The following is a 27752-nucleotide window of genomic DNA, read 5'->3' as shown; positions in this document are numbered from 1 at the left end:
TGGGTTCATTTGCAGCCATTTACCTCCATTTGTGGTCTTTTTGCGTCTCTGTTGGTTCAATTTAAGATTGTTTTGGATCTCTTGAGTCATTTTGCATCTTTTTGGGGTGATTTTGCACATAAAGTCTTTGTGTCTCGTGTTCACAAGTGCAGCTGTTACTGTTGGTTTGCATCTGTGTGTGGTGTTTTTACATCTATGTGCAGCCTTTTTGTGTCAGTGTGATTGTTTTTCATCTCATTGTGATTGCTTTGCATCTATTTTGAGGCATTTGCATATATTTAAAGTATTTTTGTATCATTTGAAGTCTTTTTGTATCTGTTTTGTCATTTTGCGCCATTTCATAGTCACTTGCATCTATTTTTAGTCATTTTGCATGTATTTGTTGCTGTTTTCTATCTATTTGTGGTCATTTTGCATCTATTTGATTGTTTTGCATCTACAATTTTTTTGCCCATCTTTGTGGTAATTGTGCATCATTTTATGTTTGTTTGGCATCTGTTTCCAGTCATTTTGCATCTATTAGTAGTGTTTGTGCATCGACATGTCATCTTTTTGTGTCTGCTTGTGGTCATTGTTCGCCACTTCATGGTTATTTTGCATCCATCTGCAGTGTTCTTGTATCTTTGTGGTTGTTATGTGCCCCATTGTAGTTGCTTAGCACCAACCTGTAGTAATTTTGCACTTTGTCATTTTACAGCACTTTGTACTTTAAAAAAATAACTACATAGTCCTTTTGCATCTCTTTATGATAATTTCATATCTATATATTCACTTTGCATCCCTTCCTGGTCATTTTGAATCAACTCTTAAGTCATTTTGCATTTATTTGTAGTCTTTCTGTTTCTCTAGTCATTCTGGATCACAGAAAAGACATTTTGTGTTTGCTTGTGGTTATTTTGCATGCATTTTTAGTCTTTTTGCATAACTTTGGGTATTTTTGCATCTAAATATTGGGGTTTTTGTAGCCATATAGTCATGGCTTTGTGATAGTTTCCTATCTACATATTCACTTCGCATCTCTTCATGGTCATTTTTAATCAACTTTGAAGTATCATCTCTGTATTCATTTTGAACCCCTTTCTAGTCATTTTACATTTATTTGTAGTCTTTCTGCTTTTGGGTGACAGAATAGCCATTTTGTGTTTGGTTGTGGCTGTTTTGCACGCACTTTTATTATTTTTGCATTTAGTCTTTTACAAATCTATATTCATTTTGTAGAATTTTGCAGCTAAATACTGATCGTGCATGTTTGCATTTGCTTTTATTCTTTTTGCCTCTCTGTGAACCTTTGCACCATTTGACTGAACTTTAGTATTTTTGTATTTCCTTGGGGATAAATCAAACTAAGCCCTCGGTCTCTGAAAGTTAAATGCAGTAGTGACAGTAGTTGTTTTGTAGCTCAGTGTGTTGTCCATCAGCTGTTTCTGTGTCTCTAATAGAATGAAGTGCTACAAACCTATTGTTTCCTCTACAGTATAAATACGTATATATGGGTTTACATTTGATAAACTGATTACTAATGTGATTGTTGCTCCTTGCTCTGACCTGCTCAGACTGTTCAAACAGCGGGCAGAGCCTCAGTAAGCAGATTTGTGTGGACGGATTTAAGCTGTTGCCTTCTGATTCGTCGCTCTGCTCACTTATTCTTGCATCAGCAGACCGAGGAACTGATCACACGATGCTGCTGGAGTTTCACACTGAGGGCAGTTCAATAAATCTGAGGGAAAAGTGAACCTGAGGCTGCATATTACGGATAAAGATTAACCTGGATACGGCGCGCTGCCGGAGTTTTGCGCACGGAGAGCGGAGCGCACAGTGCGGAACTTGAGCGTCCTCCGGGGAGAACTTGACCCTGCTGCCTGACTCGGGTCTGCTGGATACGGCTCATAGATGAGAACCACTCCGGAGACAGAGCTTCTCCGTCGGACAAAGAGCCTGTCAGTCTGGAGCAGCACCGGCGACCATGTCGGACCTCTCGGTCACTAACGACACCGTACCGGTGGCCGCAGCCGCAGACTACAACTTCCCAGCGCTCATATTCGGGATCCTGCTGATCGTCGTGGTCACTGGAGGAAACGTGCTGGTGTGTCTGAGCGTTTACCTGGAAAAGGCTTTAAAAACAACCACTAATTACTTCATAGTGAGTCTGGCGTTTGCAGACCTGCTGCTGGCGGTGCTGGTGCTGCCGCTCTTCGTTTACGCAGAGGTAAGAAGAACACCGACGGATTACCGAGGGTCAGCTGTGTCATACATGTGTACAGGAGTGTCAAATGAGGTTGTGTTCTGCAGTTCTAGGCAGCAAACAAACGTCTAACAACCACGCAGAAGTACAGAGATACACAAAATGAAACGAAAATAGACGAAACAGCTGTAGCCAGTTTTTAAATTTAAGTAGACTCAGAAGAGATACAAAGATGCACAAAGGAACTGAAAAAGTAAGTACGAGTAAATTGATGTGAAATGTCACCAAATTAATGCCAACGGGGAGGCGTGCAATAGGACAGATGCAAAACAGCCACAAAAGTCAAAAAATGACAGCAAGTAGAACAAGAGGAACACAATGTAAAAGACTACAGAGTGGCAAAATGCCTACACTGAGCAGTAAAATGACTACAAACTGATGCAAAACGGTCAAAAAGGGATGCAAAATGACTGTGTATAGACACAAAAGACTTCATGACCATAAATGGATGCAAAAAACAAACAAACAAATGACTAAATAGAGGCGGAAAAAATGTGAAACAACAGTAAATACTTACACAGCATGTGCAAAACTACTGCAAGAGATGCAAATAAATGAAAAACGATTGCAAAGAAAGACAAAATGATAAGGCAAAAACATGACAAATGCGATACAAAAAGGTGACAAATAGATGCCAACTTACTATAAGAAGATACAAAATGACTACAGAGAGACGCAAAATGACTACTTAGATGCATAAAGACACCAAATAGATGCAAAGCAACTGCACAGAGAGACAAATGGACTTTCAGGAGAAGTAAAAACACTACAAATAGATGCAAAATGACAAATTAAGACAAAAAAGACTACAAAGAAATGTAAAATGACTACACAAGGAGGATAAATTACTTAAAGGAGACACACAAACACAACAAATGGATGCAAAAACACTAAAAATAGATGCAAAAATAACTCCATGTCAATGAATAGCAACCATAAGTACATACATAACTACTATGAATAAGTACAGAAATGACTAAATAGATGTTAAAAAAAAGGCCTACAAACAGATGCAGATCAACTACAAAGAGAGACAAAATGACTTTGATGTGAAGCAAAAATAAGAAAAATGCATGAAAAACCACTATAAATATAGATGCAAAATGATCATCAGCAAAAAGATGCAAAAAAGACTGCAAATAGATCTAGAACAACTACAAGTAGATGCAAAACAACCACAACAAGATGCAAAATGACTCAGTAAACACAAAAACACTATGAAAAAGATGCAAAATGACGACAAAGAAAGGCACAATGACTAAACAGATGCATAAAAATGACAAATAGATGCAGAGCAACTGCACTGAGAGACAAACTGTCTTTAAGGAGAAGCAAAAACACGATAAAGAGATGCAAAATGACAAATTAAGACAAAAAAGACTACAAAGAAATGTAAAATGACTACACAGGAAGGCAAAATGACTTAAAGGAGACACAAAAACACAATAAACGGATGCAAAAACCCAATAAATAGATGCTAAATAACGCCAAAGAGACGCACAGTGACTGAACAAATACAAAAAGCCTACAAATAGATGCAAAGCGACTACAAAGAGAGACAAAATGACTTTGATGACAAGCAAAAACAAGACAAATTCATGAAAAACCACTATAAATAGATGCAAAATGAGCATTAAGTGTGCAAACTGATAAATACCAACCACAAAGAGATGCAAAGAGACTTAAAATAGATTCAAAAACAACTACAAGTAGATGCACAACAGACAGAAAGACACGCTAAATGACTCAGTAAACATAACAATATTACGAAAAAAGATGCAAAATGACTGCAAATGGATACAAAATGACCCTAAAGGGATGCAGCAAGTCCTCATGTTGATGAAAAATGACCACAAAGCAAATACAAACATGTACAAAATGATCACAAAGAGGCACAAAACAACTAAACAGATGCAAAAAGCCTACAATAGATGCAAAGTGATTGCAGAGACGAAAGTACTTTGTTGAGAAGCAAAAACTAGACAAATACATGTAAAATCACTGTAAATACACGCAAAATGACCATAAAGAGTGCAAAAAAATCCTCAAGCTGACAAATACCGACCACAGAGATGCAAAAAGACTTCAAATAGGTACAAAATGACTACAAGTAGATGCATAGCAACCACAAAGAGACACAAAATGACTCAGTAAACACAAAAATGCTACGAAAAAGATGCAGAAATGACTCCAAAGGGATGCAGCAAGTCCTCGTGTTGATGAAAAACGACCACAAAACTAATACAAATACGTACAAAATGATCACAAAGAGGCAGAGAAAGACTATAAAGAGAATTAATGTGACAAAATGTGGTGCTTTACATTGGGGGTCTCTGCAGGGGCTCATTGTCAAACAGACCAAAACCTGCAGATAACGTTACAGCGCAGAAAAACACATTTCTTAGCCCTCATAATTCTCACAAGTGGAACATATCCTGGTTAAAATTATAAATAGGCTCAACACTTGGGCTAATGTGATTAGGTGTGCTTGCCAGTTAAACCCACCAGAACCAGTTCATCGTGACACAAAATAGAAGCCGCGCTGTCAGTCAGGATTAATTCATTTAGCAGTGGGAGATTCACACTGGGTAAGTGGAGAGCACTGATCCATAATTCACAATTTCTCCAGACCGATAAAGGTTTAAAGGGTGTAATGTAGCCCTCATTAAAAGAATTAAACGCCACCTGCCCGCCTGTCTGTCTGTCTAAATATCCAAGAGGCCCCGCTGAGGCTTCCCCTTAAGTCCTCCTTAATTAGCTGCGTTTGATCTCGTTACCTGTGCCAGCGGTTGCAGCCGGTTAATCTAGCGAGTGTCACACCGGTGGCTTGGCCGCATGCAGTCGCTGGATTAGAAGGAGTCAGATGGAAAGTTAAAACCTCCAACGTTCACCTGGAGGAGAGTCGTGAAAACCAGAGAGTGGATAGGCTAGAGTTTTTACAGCAGGAATGTTGGTGAGCTGAGAGGATTACAGATATTTACCGTGAGACTGGGGACAGCTAACGACTCGCTGTTTGTGTTTGTTTCTCTGTGCAGTTTCAGGGCGGCGTTTGGTCCTTGAACATGCTGATGTGTGACGGCCTGATGACCATGGATGTGATGCTCTGCACGGCGTCCATATTCAACCTGTGTGCCATCAGCGTGGACAGGTACGTGGTGGTCCTGTCAAGGTTCAGGTGGAGAAATAAATCATCTCTGCTGCCTTTAAATGAAGTGAAGACGTCAAAAAGCTCTGAGAGTTTGGGTGAACCAGACAACACGGACTCTGGTTTATTATTCTAATGTTCTACCTCAAGAAACATCCACCCATTCATCATCTATACACCGCTTTATCCTCACTAGGGTCGTGGGTTGGCTGAAATATATCCCAGCTGACTTAGGGTGAAGCCTGGACAGGTCACCAGTCTATCACTGGGCTACACATAGAGACCAACAATCACACTCACATTCACACCTATGAACAATATAGAATCACAAAGTAACCTCAGCATGTTTTGGACTTTGGGAGGAAGCCAGAGAACCCAGTGAAAACCCATGCATGCACAGGGAGAACATTCAAACCCCATGCAGAAAGATCGCAGGCCCCAGATCTTCCAGCTGTGAGGCGACAGTGCTAACCACTGTGCAGCTCCCTCAAGAAACAGTTACAACAAATAAGGGGAAAAAATGACATAAGAAAAATTCCCCTTATATCTTTATCATCTTTGACTGATAAATCTGCCTTTCAAAGCAAAAAAAAATAGAATTAAAAATGCATAAATAAAGGTGATAGGTTTCCGTTCTGATTATTATTGAAGCTGTGATTGGTACCAGATTGCATTTATTAAAATGATAATAATGCACAATAAATCATAGGGTGGATGAAATATTAGAGTATCTTGAAATTAAAAGTTCTATGGCAGTAAATTAATGATGTTTGTGTCTGAAGTTTAGAAAAAATACAGAACAAGAAAAGCTTCAGAGAGCAGTACTCTGCCGAGGTGCTCAGTCGTACGATTTCCAATGGATAAGTCCTGATAAATCCACAGCAGTAGATTTGTAGTAGGATCACAATCATGTGATCGTCAGCAGGCAGCTGATGTAGTGTTCACTTGTTGTCATGGTTACATTGATGTCGTGCTGCTATCTTGCAATGATACAGAAATCTTTAACAAATCCATGGATCCAGAATATCAGCTGCATCACTGCCAAAATCTATTCACTTGGTCTTTGTGTCATTTCAGACCTTCCCTGAAAATTTCATCCACATGTGTAAGTCCATTTTTGAGTAATGTTACTAACAGGCAGACAGAGGGAAGGACAAACGTATGTCGTTCCTCAACTCCACTGTTCCTTGATGGAGTAAAAATGTTTTTACTTTTATCTTGTATACCAAACAAAGACAAAGTTTTATCATGTTAAAGCTCCTCTAATCCATTCTTATATCGACAACGGAAAGAAGAACTATATATAAGGTCAAAACAGTCGTGCTTCGTGTTTAGTATTCTCCAGGTTGCCTGCGACTGTCATGCACTCATTAATTTAGTTTCCAGCAGACGTTGTATCTGCTGGAACAGCAGATGGACAAAGTTAGCAAAGTTAGCATTAGTAATAATGAACACAGTGGAACACTTAGCTGCTAAACAGTCGGGATTTTTGCATCGGTATTTGGAGAAAGATTTTAGTAGGTGTTCAGAAACGGAGCTTCAAACTATGTTCTATGCATTCCTGGATATGTAGGCAGTTGTTTGCAAACATCTGTGATGTGTCAGTTTTGTATTTATGTCTTCATTTTTTAAAGAAAATCGAATAATGATAGTTTCAGAAAGCTGTTTTTCATGGCAGGAACTTGCTTGATTTTGTTCCACCCACAAGAACCACCCATATAGAGCCTTTTTCTGGACCATTTCCAGGGGAGAATAAAGTACTTACCATGGGGTAAATTCTAGACTAGCCCTGAAAAACTGCAGTGCAGGGCTTGACACTGAAGCTAATGTCCGGGTTTGTGTTTCTTGTTCAGTTTCTGATTGAAAGACATTTCTGAGACGACAGAGTGCTGAAAACAGAGAGGAAGGGACATCAGACCTGAATTAGAGCATTTAATTTAGCATCATTGGCCAACAATATACAGATACCGTTAATTGGGAAAAAATTGCCAAATATCGGCCACAATAATCAGTCCATTGGTAGTGTGAACAACTTGAAATGCGCTAAAGGATAGTAATAATCTTATGTAAAAAGCTATGCGATAATGTAACAGACTAACTGAGCGACTCAAAGAATAATAAAGAGGCAGCGGGTCACAGATTTAAGTACAGGTTAGTCACTCTGTTAGATGTGTATTTAAAGTGCTAACTCTTGTGTTTTGCAGGTTCATTGCAGTGTCCATCCCCCTGAACTACAACCGTAGACACGTGGACCAGCGGCAGCTCATCCTGCTGTCTGCTACCTGGCTGCTGGCCTTGGCCGTGGCTTCCCCCGTCATCTTCGGCATCAACAACGTGCCTGACCGCGACCCCAGCGAGTGCAAGCTGGAGGACAACAACTATGTGGTTTACTCCTCCGTCTGCTCCTTCTTCATCCCCTGCCCCATCATGGTGCTGCTCTACTGTGGGGTTTTTCGCGGGCTACAGCGCTGGGAGGAGACGAGGAAGGCAAAGCTTCGCAGCAGCATCGAGGCCTGCAGGAAGCTTCAGCACGCCGCCGTCGCCACCGCCCTCCCCCCGCTGGCTGGAACCATCCCCGGACCTCTGCCCATGCCGCTGCCCAGGATCATAGAGAGGGACCTGGCCCAGAGTCGGCTGGACGACTCAGGCGACTACATCCACCAGGAGATCCCTTATCCTCGGCAGTATAGGGAGAACTCGGTGCCCACGGTGACCTTCAGCCAGCAGCAGATGAAGAAGAGAGCAAAGATCAACAACAGGGAGAGGAAAGCGATGAGGGTGCTGCCCGTCGTCGTAGGTGAGTGAGCTTCAGTCTAACAGCTGCACGTCACAGGATTCATAGTTAACTCAAGCAGTTAATGGAGTCCTGCTGTGAAACCTGCAGTGTAGAATCTGAATTGTTGGACACGCGTTCAATCAGTGACAGTAATTCTTTCATTTACTTTAAACCACAGCAGGCTACACACTAAGATTAGAAACACTACAGTTGCATCCAGGTGCTTCTTCACGAAACAACCTGAAGATGGCTGAAGGCAGCTCTTCACGAAACTCGATTGTTGTGAAGACGTGCCTCTTCATGTTGTTGTGCTTTTCCAGTTTTACAGTCAAGTAAGAACATTTTTCGGTTTAAAGGCCTGAAGAAAAGCGGCTGAACTGCTTTGTGGCTGAATATTTTTGATCATTAGTATCTGAGAGTGTGTTAAGTTTTAGCTGCATAATGACTTCACCACTGAGATTCTTAGGTTTTGGTCACATTTAACATTTTCTCACTTTTTATCCAGCAGCAAATTCGCATCTTTTGAAGTGTTTTATCTATATATATATCTAATATTATAGATGTTTGCTCGGTACAAAACCAAAGTTACAATCCAGTATTTCCACAGACTATGGTGTAATACTGAATAATTAATCGTAAATCACAGACTGAAACAATGGACTAGAGGATATGTGTTAATGCAGGGTGTAAAGCAATATTTCTACTGTTGTGTTAATGATTTTACAAATTCATGGCGTCCTCCTTGAGTGGTCATCAGCTGTTGATGGTAGCTCATGATGATGTTAATTTCAAATCTGTAACCCAATTTATATTGAACCAAAGCTTCATTTAAAAAAAAAAAAAAAGGAAAATCTAGGTGCAATTACAATATCTGTCAGAAAAAGTGCAATTAGATATTTTCCTAAAATCATTTAGCCCATACCCAAAATGTGTGTTTTCTTTTGAACACTTTTAAAGTATATATTTTTTGTGTTGCATAGATTAGAATGATTTACTTGGGCCATTAAAAAAAAAATTGTCTCCAATTTAATGTAATTGTAGTGTTGTGCTTAATGTTTTAGTTTTTACTGGGTACTGTCTTAACTAAGTTCAGAATTTAAAAAGTCAAAGAATTTCAAACTAGACGTGACAAATTTTCATTTTTTCTCATGACTTGTGTGGTTACTATGACATGCATGACATACTTTTGAACTTGAAAACATCCAATCAATGTATTTTTTTATTAGACACAAATCGAGATGCCTAACGAATCCAACCACCTGAAGTCATTCATTACTTCAAGCTAAAGGACAAAATACGATACAAGTTTAGGAATCTTCTCCTTCAAAAAGATCAATTTCAACAATGGAGTTTTCTTCCTATAGTCTTGTGTTAACAAATGTGTCCTGAACCTGAAGAGCCACCTACAATCATATCTGTGTTTACAACCATTGTTTCATCTAGATCAGGGGTCGGCAACCCGCGGCTCTTTCATCCTTCTGTTACGGCTCCCTGTAGCTTTGGAAAATAAAAAATCAGCAGGCTATTTAATTAAAATTTCTTTTATTAGTTTTTAAAATTTAATTAACCACGCCCGACGGGTACGTCGGCGGGGTTATTGCATTAGGTGCGGTATCTGGCTGGGTAAGTATGTATGTATGTATGTATGTATGTATGTGGGTATGTCCAGTCCGATATCTCTGCAACTGCTGAAGTCAGGATAATCAAACTTGGCACTGAAGATCAGTCTAAGGTTCCCTGCTCAGTTGTGGAATTACAGGTCAACAGATCAAGTAGGAAGGGATATACGTAGGATGATCAAAATTGATACATATTGCATCATTTGTATAGGGAGGACAGGGTTTTCGCCAGTAGAGGGCGTGGTTCTGCCCTCTACTGAGGGCTCATCTAGTTCTAAATTTGAAGATTATTGTGATCTTGTAACATCAAAATAAAACGTCTTAATTTTTTGTCTGTCAAAATATGCGTCCCAGCCGTCAATCTCCGACACTCGCTGGCCTGCATGTATTCATTTGGAGTCTTGTTGATCTTCGGATCCCAGTGTTTGCTCTACATCCACCATTCCTAAATCCTAGCCGTCGCTCCTTCAAATTTCTTTCTTTTTTTTATTGTCGCAAATACACCACCGCCGCACGTCTCCGCCTTCACAGCAGAGTCCTGTACAAGTATATTTCATTTATATTTATCTGTCTACTCATTTACAGATTACTGCAAACTCAACGTTCATTTGTCGCGATTATATTCAGTATTTTAAAGCTTTTTGTCAACTCAAGCACCTTTAGCATCTCAAAAAGTGGTCTATTATGGGATGGATACACCGGCTTGAAGTGCTGCGGTGATCAGAAAACTATTTGTTGCACAATTTCCAAATAACCACATTTATATCCAAGCTGCCATCAGGAAGATTTTTAAAAGAAACCTTCTGCCCAACACACTCAGAGTGTTCTCGTCTTTAATCACTGTTCACCAAACTTTGTTGTGCGCTGACAGTGCATCCTGTGAATCTTCTTCTGGAAAACGGATTTTAGGTTCATTAGCGTTACCTACCTGGCTGGAGTGTTCATCAGTGTTATCGGTGTGCCAGAAATTTGGGAACTGAGAAAGGTGCGGTTAAATACATATTTTTTTTTAATGCATTATTTTTAATTAATTAATTAATTAATTAGTCCAAATTAAGCGATATATGCAGTGTTGTCTTCATTTTAAATCCCAAAAGGATTTTACGGCTCCCGGTGTTTTCTTTTCTGTGGGAAACGGGTCGAAATGGCTCTTTGAGTGTTAAAGGTTGTCGACCCCTGATCTAGAGCGACTATTGCAGTCAGAAGGTCTGCAGCGTGATTATTTTGTTGAATTTTTTCCACTGAAAAAGGCAGAATTTCCATCAACAAACTCAACCTACTTCAGAAACATGCCATGGAAATCACAAGAAGCAATTTGCAGTTCTTGGAGCTCCCATGTGGAGTCCTGTAAAGCTCGATTTTTACTTAATCATTGAATCTACACAGATATGCTCTAGGGACACTGCGTTCTGTACTCTGTAGCTCTCCCTGGAAATGTCATTACACATTGTAGTGATGCAGATTCCTGTGTTGATCTGCGCAAAGGCTTTACTTCTGTGGAAGAATAAAAACCGGACTGTAATCGTGTCCGTCTTACTCATAATGCAAACGCAACAGCTAGTTTTCTACCAGTGTAGTCATATACTGTTTTCAGGATCAGATTCAATCAGTTCTGACGTCTTCTCTCTTTTCTGTGTTGCAGTAATTAGGGAGAAAGTTTTACAATATTCATAGGTTTCAACTTCAACATGATCCACTCAGTTGCCGGTGTTTGAAGTACATGAAGATGATAAACACAGTAGGATCACCTGTGTTTTTTTCTATAAGGAGAAACAAGTTTCTAGGATTTCTAGGATTGTTTTTGGCAGTGGAAGGATCAGACTACATGTAAATGCCCCCCATGTTTTTAGAACTTTGTACTGGTGCAACATAATGCAGACTTTAGGCCTCATTTATTTAACATTTGCTGTCAGTCAGCTCCAAACAAACTGACAGTATGTCTAAGAAGTCGCCGATGTGGTGGCATTTTGTTCAACAAATAGTCAAAAAGTGGAGTGTAAACTTTGCAGGCAGCAGTTTTTGCATATCAAAGCTCAACAACCAATATGATAGATCTTTTAAAAAACAGCAGCTAACTTGTCTGTTTTATTCCTCGATAGCTCTTGTGCTGGAATCTCCATTTGACATAGCCTAGCCATGCTACACCCATGTTTCTGACGGCACAAGGGTCTAGGGAAGCTTGACAGGGAGGTTGTCTATCAAATCCCTCTGCAGCAATTGGGTAGGTGTACAACCAATCAACAACGAATAGGCTGACGTAGTTCCGAGAACACCGGCGGATTGTGGCTAAGTCCCATTAGCTTCCCAACCAGCGGAGCTGCGGAGCCAACTGGTGTATTAAGGATTTGCCATATCCCGTCGGCATAAGTCCAAATACGTCTTTCTTCTCAATGAAACACTTCAGTGCCGTCCTTTGTTTATCTTTCAAGTTGAATTTTAGCTTCAAATCTTTAAGGGCTGTGGCCAAAGCCGAGTCGAAAGATAACTGTTTATTGTGCACTGGTTGTTTCTGTCAGAATCATCGCCTCTGTCGTCACTTCGTTACGCCCGCCTTCTGACTCTACACTTCATGGTGATTGGTCCGGCCAGTTTTAGGAGAATCCAGCCTCGAGCCTTATGGAGGGTAACTAGACCCACCCTGGCAGAGAATTAAATTCGTTGCTGTGGGTTGTCTAGCGCGGCTAGGCTACATTTGACGTAGCTTTGTTTAGAAATCATATGAATATGTGCAGCTAGTCTGTCCTTAGATCAGTATAAAATAACCAAATGGTCTAGTATGCTGCAAGCTTTTTATGTTGATTTAAAATTTATTTAGGCTTTCAAAGCTGCTCAGTGCACCATGGACCATTTAATTCATCTAAAGATAATGTACATTTTTCCCTTCAGTCATTTAATTGGTTGAACATTTGGCTCGATTTCAGTCAATAAAGATCCTCTTTGACTACAGCCTCAGTACAACTTATCAAAGTTTTACAAGTTAAAATGTTGTATTCTCAGCTTTGAAGGAGCATCGAGTCAGATGATTACAAAGCTTAGGTGTCTTTTAATTTGTATTTTAGTTTCCTGTTGATTCACAAAGGCAGGAAGTTGAAGTAAAATTGCACCTAATAGTAGGTGAAGTGTTTTTCCTGCTCAAATATGGGAACTACAACCCTGTTTAATATCAGCAATGCAGCTGCTGTAAGTACTGGTTTGTGTTTAGCTCCTTTCAATCAAATTAAACTGCATTAGAAGATAAATCATGAACATATGCAATCCCAACAGCATCTCTTAATCTAGTTTCCCCTGCATCTTCAACAGAATCTGCTAAATGTTTACGACTCGAACATTTGGAAGAGAAAATGAACGTCGCCTCCAGATTGGAACTTCTACAGTTTGTCTTTGCGGGTTAATGAATGTTTGTGTTGCAGCTCTGGAAGCAGTGAGGCCGCTAATGTTCTCCTGCAGAGTGTCAGGATAGCAGCATCACTTCTGACTGAACGTCTCTCAACAAACAGCGTCATTATGGCTTAAAGCCCTCAATCCAATTATTATGCAACACATGATCTTACAGTCACACCGTGTCTCCTGAGCAGAGACTCAGAACAGCCTGAGACGCTTTTACAGTTCAGCCAGCAGACAGGATGCAGTTTAATTCAGTAGCTGTTCATAAAAGTAGAATTTCTGACGCAAAGCAGTGATGTGAGACCATAAAACTAGTCTGAGTAACTAATGGAAAAAAGACCTTGAACATGCAGTAGAAAGCCTCGACAGTTAAACAACACAAAAAAGAAATAATCATCAATATCAGTATTTTATCTTCTTGTTTTTTGCTTTTAACCTTGTAAAAACGTACAAAATGTGTTGTCGTTTGATATCTTGCATTACAAAAACTAACAAGCTTTTTAAAATAAATAACTAATGGTTTTTTAAGCTGCACTAACCAATATTTTTACATAAACAACTGATTAAAAGACTGTGCTTTGTGTGAAAACTGTTACTGGCAACATTAGTGTCTCTAGCAGTCAAGTTTTAATTGATTAATTGTCAGCTTTTAAATTAAACACCAACTGTTCTGATAATTGATTAATTAGCTTGAGTGATTATTTAAGGGGGGGAAATGTCAAAATTCTCTCATTTGGGCGTCTTCATTGTGAATATTTTTGGTTGTGGACAAACAAGACATATGAGGATGTTATCTTGGGCTTCAGGAGACACTGATTGACATTTTTTAAAACATTTCCTGATATTTTTAAGACCAAATAAGTAATAAATAAATTTTAAAAAAGAAAAGACAAATTAGTAAACAATGAAAGCTCTAACATTTCATTGTAGCTGCAAATTTAGAGTGTATCTGGTGAAGAAAGAAAACCTTTGGTAGCTAGACAGACAAATAAGTCTCCCAGGAATCCTTTAATACCGCAGCAGAGCTAAAAGAGCAAAAATATTACTGGATGGACACAAACATGACCTTAAAATAATGGTTGTTGCTAGAGGTACGGACCCGTACCCATAGCCTGTGGCCTACGGATACGGCACTTTCCATTTGCCAATCAGATACGCGAGATCTGGTCTCGTGACTCCCGGTAGACGCTCGTGGTACGGACTCATAGCATCGGTACTACAGGTACGGACCCTAAACCTAACCCTAACACTAACCTTAACCTTTGCTTACCTTTCAACAGTTTGCAGTGGTTAGCAGCTTCTTGACTTGCGAGACTCGCGTACGGGTCCGTATCTGTCTGGCAAATGGAAAGTGCCGTATCTGTAGGCCACAGGCTACGGGTACGGGTCCGTATCTGTAGACACTACCTAAAATAATCCTGTTGCTGCTGTGTGCTGTCTGGATGTGTAAATAATAAGAATTAACAAGGCACAGCTGTTGCTGAGACGTAATTTAAAATGACAATAAAAACAAAATGTCAATATCAAACAACTCTGACCAGGATACAATCTGATCAAGATGCTTTACAGCTGGAGACTAAACTTCTCCATGTTCTCTGCTGGGAAATCTGTTTCTGATCTCAAAAGCAGTCTTGACATTTCTCTGTGTGTGCTGTATATACCAGTGATCAGATGAAGGTCAGTAATATCGGTACTGCCGGGTGTTAATTTGCTTTTTTGCAAAGCTTCTGTCAGGATTTTGTCCCTAAAATACTTCTAAAAATACAGGGACAGAACTGGTCTTGCCTGGTGTACGATAAGTAAATGTAAATATCCCTCTGAAGACACGTTTATGGTTTTTGTGTCTTTGATTGCGCAAATTACGGAGACCACAAGTCTCTCCATGCAGAACTATAATAACACTGGATGCTTTTTTTTCGTGCATCGAATGATTTGTTGTGATATTTGTGCCGCATTACACATCTTCAGTCGAAACAGCTCTTTCTTCTGTGTCAGTGTCATGTGCGTTCATTATTTGCTATTGAGGAATCACTCTGAAGCAATGAAGACTTAAGAAACAAAAATATTCATTTAAGAATATTTAGAAAGCATTGGATGATCAGAATGCTAACTTCATGTTATACAGAGGTTTTTAAATGGAAATCTGCTGCTATCTGATTGGTCTATAGTAAGGAAGTTTCCGCTGTTGTCTTCAGTCTCCATCCAATCCGAATCATCTTCATCCTGTAATCAGTGAGTGAGCTTTAGGATACAAAAGTAACTTAGGTGTGGCTTCCTGCATTTGTTGCACAAGGATGGGCTTCTCTTTGTCTATCTGCATCTGAATTTTAAGTTTTCATTATTCAGTTTGTTCAATTTATAATTAAGATGATTAATATAAATCTTTAAGTTATTCAACCACTGATATAAGGCTGATTTATTTAGTTTATCTTCATTATTAACATAGGATCCTCATTGTTTTAGAGTATAATAGAAATCACTTTATTCATCCCCGAAGGGAAATTCAATAGTAAGTTAATAAGTATAATTCTATAATTTATTATATAATTATATAATATTTATAATTAATTATATAAGTATAATTAAATAAGTTTTATCCTTTTAACTGTTGTGTAGGATATTGTTCAATATGGTTTCTTTAAGTGTTATCTATTAATATTATAAGTACTATATATATATATATATATTGCAGTTTCAGTGTTTCCTTGGTTCCCTTTTTCTAAGATATTTCAGAATTTGGTACTTTTTGAGTGATTATTCTTCGTTTTATCCTTTTGACCTTTCAGAGTGACATACTGCGAGTGCTTCCTGTCACTTTTCTCTGAAATGCTGTGACTTCACTCTTCCACGCATTTGACCGTTCTGTTGTTTCAGCACATCTATTTCTGCAAGCGACACCCGTCAGGTCCGTTTGTTGTTTTAAGATTTCTCTTTCTGTTAAGCGATACCTGGCAGTAAGCGTGGGGTATTTTCCCCTAACGCATCTGTCACCTGAGCAGGCATTGAAAGCATTTCTCTTAAGCTGTCATTTCGGATTGGATGTGAGAGGTCAGTGCTTAGGTAACACATTATAAGCACAGTATAGTAATATATTTGATTGCATTGGTTAATCATAAATTGCAGTTGCAACAACACATTAATAAAAAATTGATTATATGATAAAGCAAGTTGTGGTTAAAGGCGAATAAATGATGATTACATGAGTTAAGATTAATGCAATTAATTGTTGATTAAATGTGATTAAGATATTAATTAAATGTGCTGAAATATTCCCAACATCAGGAGAAGGTCTGTAGTCAAACACAGAAAATCTTAGTCGACTAAAATACTAACCCTACTCTGCATTTAGCCTGCTAGCCTATTTGCCTTTATGAAATGTAAACAAACATGAAAAATGAACATCTGCAGCATATTAAATCATTTAAAACTGGATATTTTGGATATATTCAATGTTTGCCCTCCCGACACCCTGGGTGGGCTCCAGAGACGGGGGGAGAGTGATCCTCAGGGGGGGTCGGGTGGTCGTTGGGGAGGTGGGGCTGTGGGCTGTGGGCCGGTGGGGCGCCGTGGAGGTCTGCTATGGCCCGTTCTGCTGCGCGGGCCTTGGGGCTCTGGCTGTGTCGGGGGGGGGGTCGCTCCGGGTTCCTGGGCTGGCTCTCCGCTCGGTAGCTCCTGCGGGGGGGCAGTGTGGGCCTCCTTGGGCTGGAGGAGACAGTTTCCTTCCTTTTGGTGGAGGTTTTCATGCATGCCAGACCCACCACACTGGCACCTACCAAAACTCAATAGAGTTTGTTCCTCCGGTCGGTGAGTCAGTGGAGGTTGCTGGGTTAGTGTCTGTGGATCTCACCCTGCTTCATCTATCCTTCCTGTGGCCTCCTGACATCTTCATGATTGAACCTGTTGGGATTCTGTCGTATCTGGTGTTTATGAAGGGTCTTAGATTTGTAACTGGTTTCAAAGTGTGAATTAAAGAGCACAAATAAATAGAATGCACCTTTTCTCTCAGAACACTGTCTATGCCTCACTTTGCTGTCTGTCCTGTTGACTTAATATTTCACTTGGGTGTGCACAGCCCTCAATGGCATAATGTAGGAAACAGTTTGAAATAAACATGATAGGTTAATTTGCCATGAGGGCAGGTGATGGTCACAGTCACAAATAAGAAAAAAATTGCATGAAGCTTTAGTAATGACACCATGGGTGGTTGGTGTCATTTGTGAGCAGATATGCAGACAAAAAAAAAGAAAAGAAAAAACTGGATATTTTACACTGAAATGATAACAACAGACTTGGCCACCTTCCTACATTCATAATTTCTAAATATACAACTTTAGGAACTGGTGATTTCAGCACAAGAACTATTTTTTAATATAACACAGACACGTTATCTGCTGTTTTTAGATGATCTGCCATGTTGGTTGGTGAGCTGTGATATAAAAACTACTATATGCAATGTCTAAATTCAACTTTTTGGCCATCAGTTGAACAAAATTCAACCACAGAAGACATCAGAGAGTACTGGATGAACCAAGATGGGGAGATGACGCTGGGGAAAGGGGTATCTCCCTAAGTCCTGAGCAATGGAATCAACTTAAGGACCAGATTTCAGAAATTGATGATGCCATTAAGGGGGTATAAGCATTCCCTTCAGTGTTACCTGTTGAACTAGATGAACACGTTGGCTTAATTAGTTTTATTCTGACTTCTTTCTCATGCTGTCCGTTAGTTTGGAGTCGACTGAGTAAATGTTATCAAAATGAGGCCTACAGTCTGTATTATTTTGGACCAGTACAAAGTCATGAAAACATGAGGGCCATTTACATGTAGCATGATCCTCCCACTGCCAGAAACAATGGATTTATCCTGGAAAGCCGTTTCTCTTTATGAAAAAACACAGATTGTGCAATTATACATTCAGTAAATGTTAAATAAGTGGTAAATAAGTTCAACCCAGCAGTCTCGATTTAATTTGGAACCCTTCAAAGTTGTGCAAAAATCCTTCTCTCCTTACGAAAGCAACAATGGCAATTGTCTAACCAATGCAAATTAGGCCAGATGAGAGTGTATCGACCAACCAACCAACCAGTTCACCTGCAGGAGGTCACGTTTCCTAGTGTACATTTGTTGAACCTTTGTACAGAAACTGTAATTGTATAGAAACCTGTAAGTGTGTTGGTCAATGGAAACAGTATATGAGCCTAAAGATTGCAATGCTGCAGAGCTGTTTTCAAAAAACAACCACTGCTAAGCATCTAGTAAACTGTTCCACAGCTTTAGAATGGAACCAGCGTTTAGTGTGGACATCCCTAAATTCGGTTTGCTTTATTATGCAAAAATATTCACTTTGCTGGCATCAAAAGTGTCCTGTAGCCTGCAGTATAAATGCCGCCCTGCAGTCAGAGCGCTCCGTAGATAAAACTGTGAATTGCGACAGCTGCTGAGATTCATTAATGTTAAAAACTCAATTTTTGGCGCTGCACAGTCTGGATTCTAAGATATGCTAACTCTGGAGTTTTTCATTATTTGATTTGCGGCATTTGGACAGAAACACATTTACAGGAAGGATCTGTACATTTAACTGGGTGTGATCTGGGCCGGCTTGAATGCGTCTTATGAGTAAAAAAACATGCAGAATGTTGTAGTGACAGGAGAGCTGTAGTGTATTATGCAAAATGGTCCAGTCTCCTGAAGAGAAAGACATAAATCTCATCCATCAACTTCTCTACGGAAAGCTAATAAATTACTCAGTTCTGTGTTATCGCCAACGTGAGACGACACCAGAGACAAATGGCCTCAGTTTGATTTGTCATTCACAGACCTCGGTGATCAGGGAAACTGAGCTGATTAAGGTGAATTATCATTTCCAGGCTGAACCCGGAGCTCATCTGCATTTGTTCTCGAAGGCCTATTGCAGCTGAAGGAACGACTTCTGATGGCACCAGATTATTTTAGGACGGGCTCTAAATCATGTTTTCACACCGGGGTGAAAGCAAACGTAGCTTCCCATCTTTTCCCATTTGTGTGGTGGCTTTATAATGAAGGTGCTTCTGTATCTTTATTCCCTTTGTGAACTTGAGCACGGAGGAAAAAAAGTCAAGAAATCCTGAATTTATTGAATGCCCCCAAGCAGCGAGTTAAAAAGATGAGACGTTAGGGTTTGTACTTTTCTGCTTTGTCGCTAATGAACTCGGTCTGCTCATGAATCATTTAGAGTCACACCATCAGGATGCAGTGAAACTCATCATTCCTTAATTTGACGCATTTTCCATTGAATAAGGGTGCTGAGGCGGGACAGAACACAGCAGGAGGGAATGAAAAGTTGAAAGAGGTGCTCGGATTTGGATCAAACACGTTTTGTAACTGTAATATTAGTTTGAGAGCTACATTAGAGTGTGTACTAGCAAACTTTGTAATTCAATCTTGTATGTTTAAGTCTGTTCCTGAAGGGTTCATCATTAAAGTATGAACATTTGCATGATTCAGTTTGTCAAATTCTACTCCTTACCACCTTTGTCTCAACTAGAGTCAAAACAACTTTTATCAGCATATCCAGATAGAGCTTAGAATGTCCGGACAGCAAAGAACACATTAAAAATCAGATCTAGAACACATAAAAAGCTAGTTTGAAATGGGATTTCAATAAGTTTAAGTTTCAGAAGCATCTCAGTTTAGATGTTTTGTCTGTTAATATTGGATTTCTGTGTTTTTTTGCATCACTCGCAACTATAAATTTCATAAAAACATTGAAGTAGCCACAGTAATGACACCCATTGGTTTGTGGAGTATCACTTTGAAGCCTTAAGTTTGGCTGTCAGCATTTTAGTCTTTGGAAACCATATTTGGCCAGTGAGTGGTGGATTTGACTGAGAAACACCACTCATGGTGATACTCTAGCAACCCGTCAGTCACATAGCCACCACACCCTACAAGATAACCTGCTTTATCATCTGTTTTCCTCTAAATGGGACTATAATTTACAGAACAAACACAGAGTTGTACTGAAGAAGGCTTGAAATTAGCAATTGAGACCATAAACTTGTTAGGAAAATGCTCACTGAGGTAGAAAATTAACGAAGAATTAGGGTAGTTTTCTCCTAGAGATCCAGACAACAGACCAAACAAACAGAGGAGTTGCCCCCTGCTGGCTGTTAATACAAATGCAGGTTTAAGGCTTCAACTTTCAGATCTGAAGGCTACATGCATCTTCTATATCCAGGATGGAGACAAAATGACACAACTACACATGAAATCCAGATAAAATTGACAAAAGTGCTGTAGTGCTATAGTAGAATCTATACTACCACCAGCAGATTGTGTGATTGTTTGGACGGCAACATTACAGAACTCCATTTCTCAAACTTCCACACTGGAAAGTCGCATCCTCAGCGTTGCCTCAGAGTTATTAACATCTGCATTATTAGTACAACAAGTTATGCGGATAGTTTGGTAATGTCTGGACACACAAACCAGCCTGATCACGTGTAGAGAGTTACTCCGTCAAAGAATGGTGGAGTGATCGGTATCTGTCTGTCTGTTAGCAACATTACTCAAAAACAGACTAAAGGATTTGGAAAACATTTTTAGGGAAGGTCAGAAATGACACAAGGACCAAGTGATTAGATTTTGGCAGTGATGCAGTTTATAGTCTGGATCCACGGATTTGTTATAGATTTGTGTCATTGCGGGATAGCAGCACTGTAACTATGACAACAAGTGAACACTGCATCAGCTGCCTGCTGATGGTCACATGATTGTGATCCGACTACAAATCGACCACCGCAGATTTATCCATCGAAAACGACACAAGGAACAACTGATTAAATTGTGGGGGTGTTTCTGAGTCCCATCAATTCCCACTGCCCGCTACATATTTAGATCACATTTGGTATCCGTCCGTAACGTACACGTGCATAACACATGCCTGTGCTCAGCGCAAGGTCATTTTGTTTGATATTCATCTATCGTAAATAGCCACATTCTACGTTGCCGTGATTTCTGCCACAAATTTTTTCAAGATTTCATCCCCTGGAAATGATACGACTGAGCAGCCTTGGCGAAGTACTGCACTCTGAGTGCTTTTGTTTGTTCTAAATACCTCATTCAAGAAATATGTTTTGTCTACAGTCTGACAAAAAATGACTAAATTAATCAAAATAAACTGTTGCTATTTAGATAATTGATTAATATTGTCAGCAATTTATGAAACAAAGGGAGAGAAATTATGCAAACTATTTTCTGATCCTGGTCTCTAAAATTAGAAGATTGACTGCTCTTCTTTGTCAACTACTAATCTGAGTGTTTTCCTTTATATTTTAAATCATTTTCTACTCTGTGAAACAAAACTGAAGTCAATAGCAAGCGACTGAGAAGGTCTTTTCAGGGCTGATATCAATACTGACTGTTGGTTATTAAGGAGATGATATGATAGATCTACAATTGCAGTCACAATGAAAATGTTGGAGTCAGAATTTTTCATTTACTCTGGGACAACGCTTCACTGAAACGCTTTGGATTGAATAAATGTTGCATATGTGTAATTAAAAGAGAAATTTCTTTTTTATATTCATCCTTCAGTGTTGTTAAGCCATTAAACAAATAAACAAACAACAAGGATTCCAGTCACTGAAAAAATAACAAATGTTGGTGTTGTGATAATCAGCCAAAGCGATAATGGGTTTACAACTAGACCACAGTGTGCAAAGCTGTCATTAAAGGTGAACAATGGACACTTTGAGGAATCTGAAATATAAACTATGTTGCTTTGTTTCCACTTTTTTTCATTTCATATGTATTATTTCACAGTTTTGATGGCTTCAGTTTTATTCTGGGATGTAGAAACATCAAATAAAAGGAAAAACACGACATTTACAGATGCACCCTTCCAGAATTTCTTGATATTTCATAGATTAAATAATTAATTATAACCAAAGCTCTGGATTCAAATGAAAAATAATTGGTAGCTGCAGCCTTAATCTAATCTTTTCTTGGCTTTGAACAGTGTTTATTTCAGCTCTATCATTTATTTTGTCCGAAGTCTCTCTTTATACATTTCTGAGCAGAAAACCTGCCAAATCATCTGCCAGTGTGTGAAGCCACAAACACCTGCATGAGGTTTCTTTGTCTCATGACATATGAAAAGAAGCTTACAAACTCATTAGTGGAGTTTACAGGCAGAATCCTCAGATTTGGAATGTACAAAAGACATCTGTTGACAGCTGGCTGTGAAGGAAGAACAAGTAACGGGGAAGAAAGCCAGGGGAAGGTCTGCACTGCGAGCAATCATCACGTCGATAGGAATAAAAACACTATAGGTGTTAACTGGCAGAGTAATTATCAAGGTGCAACATAGAGGGAGAAATACAACATTACTTACTGCATTTTGACAGTAAAGTGATACAGTCTTTGTTTGCTCTATTTTCTCTTCATTATTTTACATTCACTCATTTGCCTCTAATATTGTTGATATTCTAGTTTTCTGTTATCTCTACGGCTGCATCTTCTGTTTAGTCATGTTTTTGCTCAGCTTGATGAAAATTACAGCCTTCACCTCAAAGCTGTGAAGGTTTTTTTTTTCTTATTGAGTTTGGTTAAAAATGCACATAACCAAACAAAATAAATAATACGAGCTCGCTGACGTGTGACATTTCACATTGATTTATGCAATTGTAGTGAAAACAAGCGCCGCTGGTCAGAGTCTGTCAATACTCTGATATTTTAAACTTTTGTAAAGCGAGACGTGTTTCTGATCCTGTAGGTGATAAAATAAAGAGAGGAAACCTCGATGGCTGACTTCGAGCTAATTCTTTGTGTTTTTCTTGCAGGTTGCTTCCTGTTCTGCTGGACTCCGTTCTTCGTTGTCCACACGACTCGAGCCGTCTGCCTGACCTGCGACATCCCTCCCGGCCTGATGAGCACCGTCACCTGGCTGGGCTACGTCAACAGCGCCCTCAATCCCATCATCTACACCATCTTCAACACCGAGTTCAAGAAATTCTTCAAGAAGTGTTTCCGCAGCTGCTGCTGACAACAGATTTTCCTCCACAGACTCGAAGAGGAAGTTTCGGTTGGCTTTACAGCCCGCAGTTATCGACCGGGAAGTCTGAGGCCTCCAGTTTCACCAATTAACTCTGTACGAGAAGAAGATGGTTGCTGGAAAAGTGATAAAAGTTTCATCCCCAGGTCCATTTTCTGATTTGCTGATGAGGTTTTCTGATCCCTGCGGATTACTGGCGAGAAAAAGTGATGCTGTTTGGGTGGTAAGCTGCAGAAAACAGCTGAACTTTGACTCCCCAGTCTGAAATGAAGATTTCAGTTTGTCTATATAGCACTTCTTCTTTCTTTGGAGTAAAACCACATATCAGCCTTGGTTGGGGTTATGGTCTGCAAGTTCCAGCCAAGGATGTGGGGATTTGTACCGATTCTGAGCAGCACTACTGTCTGAAAGGATAATCTCAGGGCAAGAAAATCCCAGAGGTTACAGAAAGACTGAATAAGCTTCAGCAGAGCAGAATAACAAACAGCTGAAAGTAGCTTCGCGACCAAATAATCCTCTAAAATCAGCACCCCGTGTTCACTTTTGAAGATAAGTTCAGAGCAATAGCTCCCCGTTTCTGACACTGCTTTTATGTCCTGGTTAGCTTAGAGTGAAGACAGAAAAAAACAGGACTGTATTCCACTGTCTCCATGATCCATTTCATTAGAGCAGCTTTCAAATGCTTGTTTCTATACAACTTATTCTAATGATACACTACAGTTGTTTCTGTCTTCACACACACTCAGTTTGTCCTCTGTTCAGTCTTCTCCTGCTCTCTGCTCTCACATAAACTGTAGTTAACCCTCTGAACTCCAAGCAGTTTCTGGATGGTTTTTTCTCCCGTCACATTTTTGCTCACTGTTGGCGCATTTTTCACTGCAAAATAGAAACTCCTGCAACTTCTATGGTATAGAAGTAAAAAGAACTCTAAAATGTCTTGTGTGTAGCATGAGACAGTTAAAATGGCATAAATTCTAAAAAAAAAAAAAAAAAAAAAAGAAAGAAAAACAAAAATTGAATTTCATTGATTATTTCATTTAGAAAAAAATGAAAAACACCTGGAATCAACATGTGCAAAGAGTGCTCAAAGGTGTTACTAATACTTAGAAGAAATGGTCGCTTTACATAACACAGATACTTATCTACTGAAATGTTTAATTAGTTTCCCTTTGTCCATTTGTTTCTCATCTGCTTGGTGTAAACACTGCCTTGAATTTTTGTCATGTGACCACTGGTATTATCTGAGGGACTAATGGCTTCATATTTACACCAAGAAGCACTGATTTTTATTTACTGAAATTTTGTCAATTTTTTCCAATAGAACATTACATCACAGATGAGTTTAATTTTTTTACTTTTTTTTTGGTTTTTTTGATTTCTGAAAGTTTATTTTGAATATTTCAACATAAAAAGAAAACAACAAAAGACAATGAATAATTTGCTCAAAAAGGAATGGGAAGAAGTCTAAACTTATCTAATCCCACTCCTCCTTACACAAATGATCTATTCTTCCTTTCTTACCTTTATTAGTAATAATACCAATAATAATAATAATAATAGTGAACATGATTTATAATAAATATACACTAATATGCCCATTTACATTTATACAAACGGACAAAGACAAAAGGACCAAACAATAGCAAAACACAACAAAAAGAAAAGGAAAGACCCAACTAATAATACACATAAAGAAAACAAATCATTAAAGATATAAATAATTATCAACAGTAACCTTTGCACACCCAGTGACTGCCACACCCCCACTTCATGAGCAGTTCAATGATTGTCGAAAAGGTGAAAATCTCATCAATTTTTCTGTTCTGACAGTTTCTGGCTTTGATAAATCGGGTAATTTGGGGGATTTAAAAAAAAAAAGAAACAATGTATACCAAATCTGCCAGCAGGTTTTGGGGTTCAGAGGGTTAGAACAACAAATTCACTGACAGAACCAAGCAGGTCTGCCTTACGAAACGATCCAGATATTCAGCAAAACCTCACATTTTCAGTGTGTAGGTCGCTGCTCGGAGGTCGTTGTGGTTGTTTCCGGAAGCAACAGGGATTTTAAAAATGGTTGCACATAAATAGTGGAAGGGGAAGCCAGTGGACTTACACCTGAAGTCTACATCTGGTTGTTGAGTTCCTGACACTTATCAAACAAACCAAACTTTGGGCTCAGACGTCCTGTATATGGAGCAGAAGCATCCTCCAAGTCTATCTGGGAGACATAAAGCACCAAGAGAAGATGAAGAGGCTGATGGAAGGAATGTGGAACCCTGCTCATGACTGAAACACGATGTTGGGATGTTTTTCCTTCAAAGGAATCGCTGTGAAGGATATGATTCAACAAACTATTAAACAGTAGAGAACTCGGCGCAGTTGAAACAACTCACCAGGGCATTTAACTGTAACTATGAGCTATGAACCCATGAAAACATCCATTTAATATCATGATCAGCATTACGCCTTAAGTTCAAAGGATGTTACCGTCCATAGTGATAGACTTTAACATTCATCAGGTCCCAGAGTAGTAGTTTTGAAATTGTCAAAGCTTATTTCTTTTCCTATTTCCTGTCAGATTTGTAATTCACACATTATCGTCCCGACTTTATGGAAATGACAGTTTCCTGTTTTCTCTGCTTTTTCACAAGAGTAATATGATTCATTACAGCGCTGAGAGGATAACACATCAAGTTGTAATAAAAAGTAAAATAAGCACCACAAAGCAGATAAAAAGTAGATCTGCTGCCTGTTAGTGATTTATTTTAAAAAAACCAAACACGATATTTGCTCAGGTTTTCATTACAAGAGACTTCTCGTGTTCTTTCATCATAACTGAATATCAACCTTTGACTTGTCATTATCTTTGTTTCTTTTTCGTTAAAACAACAAAGCTGTCTGATTATAATGTTATCAGTCCGTATGCTATGACCAGAAACTTATAGAACATATTTTTCATAAGTTTTTATTATTACCACATGCCATTATTTCTGTTATAAAATGAATCATTACATATATTTTTTCTCTCTTTAGAAGAAAATATTTCTATTTTTATAGCATAAGTTGGTATATTATTATAAGAAGAAAGAAATTTCCACCTTAAGTAAGGCTATTAGGATTGTAATCTCCGAGATAAAGTAAAATAAACAGTCAAGTACGGTGGCTCAGAGAGTTCAAAGTACGAAAAGAAAAGAAAAATAGACATCTGGATGATAATGAGTTAGATAAATAGCAGTAAGGCCACTTGTATTCTAACTGTTTTGCTTGAAATTTTTTTTTGCAAGAATTTGGGAGCAGTTTTTGCTTTATGATGCTTTAAAAAATGTACTTAAGTTTGACTTTTACTTCCTCCAATGCTGGTATATGTGTTGAAAATATAGTTTGATTTTTTTTTACAATTTTATGGAAACCATGAGCTCCAAAGTATTAAAACAGATTCACCAGAATGAACAAAACTACATTTGAAACATCATAAAGTTTCATTTTGAGGCCTCTCCAAAAATATTTATAACTCCAGCATCCTGTTAAAGTTGCAGTCACAACTAGAAAACGTTTTTTAATTCATCATAATGACATGTTATAATAATTCTAGAGCACGGTCTTACCAGCTTTGCTAGAACCATACTGAAAACATCCTTTTTTCCCCCAATTTTCCTTTATAGTCGAGGACAAGAAAGTTTGTTAGGTTTATGTTTGAACTAATGTAGTCCAGGTTGGTGTTTTCTCTACATTTTAAACAAGCACAACAAGCATTTTAGCCTTACAGTTCTTCTGCTGTAAGCTTTTCCATATTGGTTACTCCAAAGAGGTGAAAATTCCCCAAAATAAATGGGGTGAATGTGTATGTAGCCCAACTTTTCATTTTAGAATGATGAGAAACTATTCTTTTTCTGACATAGATTGGTTTTGTTCGTGACAAAAAGGTTTCCTGTCAAAACTGAATATTTTTTTTCTCAAATACTGGGAAAATAACTTCATTATAACAAGATAATTAGCTAGAAGCAAGAAAACAAGCGCCACAGAAGATTAAAAAAAAACATTTTTTATGCTGTTGATGAGAAATGTTTTCTCTGCTTTCTTGTTGAAACTGTGTGACTTGATATGTAGTAAAATACGTGAAGAAAAATGTCACTTTAACATGAAAAGTACCTTGTAATGATGTGAAAAGAAGTGACTGAGCCAATATTTTGTGTCACAATGCTAAATGGTAAACAGATTTCTGGAGAATTGCACAAATTGCTGCCGTTTTGTTCCTACAGTATTACTTTGCTTTGTTGAAACAGTCTGATACTCAAATGACATAAAAACACCGTAGAGGTTGTACTTTCATTCATTGCTCTAAGCTGTACGTTGAGTTGCAAAGCTTTTCCAGATCGTGTCTCGACAATGTTGCACATTAGAGTCACGATCCTCCTGTGATGAAGTCGTGTCACGTTCTGCTGTCTGAGTGGCTCTGTCACCACCGTGAGTCCGTTTGTTTGGTTACTGACTGTGCCTACTGTACGCCATATCCACGTTTTATGTGGAAACCTTTCTAATAAAGTGTCATCTTT

General features: G+C 38.8%; 1 protein-coding gene across 1 annotated transcript; it reads left to right on the top strand.

Annotated features, from left to right (window-relative positions):
* The first annotated feature begins 1620 nt into the window (after positions 1 to 1620).
* On the top strand, positions 1621 to 27751 carry drd4b (dopamine receptor D4b). Its single transcript, XM_022212766.2, has 4 exons — positions 1621 to 2206; positions 5278 to 5390; positions 7592 to 8184; positions 22988 to 27751. The coding sequence occupies exons 1-4, from the start codon at positions 1964 to 1966 to the stop codon at positions 23188 to 23190; spliced, it is 1152 nt and encodes a 383-aa protein (XP_022068458.1). The 5' UTR covers positions 1621 to 1963; the 3' UTR covers positions 23191 to 27751.
* Position 27752: the final 1 nt, after the last annotated feature.

This window comes from Acanthochromis polyacanthus, chromosome 2 (genome assembly GCF_021347895.1).
Source record: "Acanthochromis polyacanthus isolate Apoly-LR-REF ecotype Palm Island chromosome 2, KAUST_Apoly_ChrSc, whole genome shotgun sequence".
NCBI classification, from domain to species: Eukaryota; Metazoa; Chordata; class Actinopteri; family Pomacentridae; genus Acanthochromis; species Acanthochromis polyacanthus.
Note: the sequence above shows the minus strand (reverse complement) of the source record. Positions and strands in the feature narration are given on the sequence as shown.

Bases quoted from the DNA above. Each gene is read 5' to 3' on its own strand.
- drd4b (XM_022212766.2), top strand. From the start codon at position 1,964: ATGTCGGACCTCTCGGTCACTAACGACACCGTACCGGTGGCCGCAGCC. The intron at 2,207-5,277 runs GTAAGAAGAACA...TTCTCTGTGCAG, and splicing joins CGCTCTTCGTTTACGCAGAG to TTTCAGGGCGGCGTTTGGTC. The intron at 5,391-7,591 runs GTACGTGGTGGT...TGTGTTTTGCAG, and splicing joins TGTGCCATCAGCGTGGACAG to GTTCATTGCAGTGTCCATCC.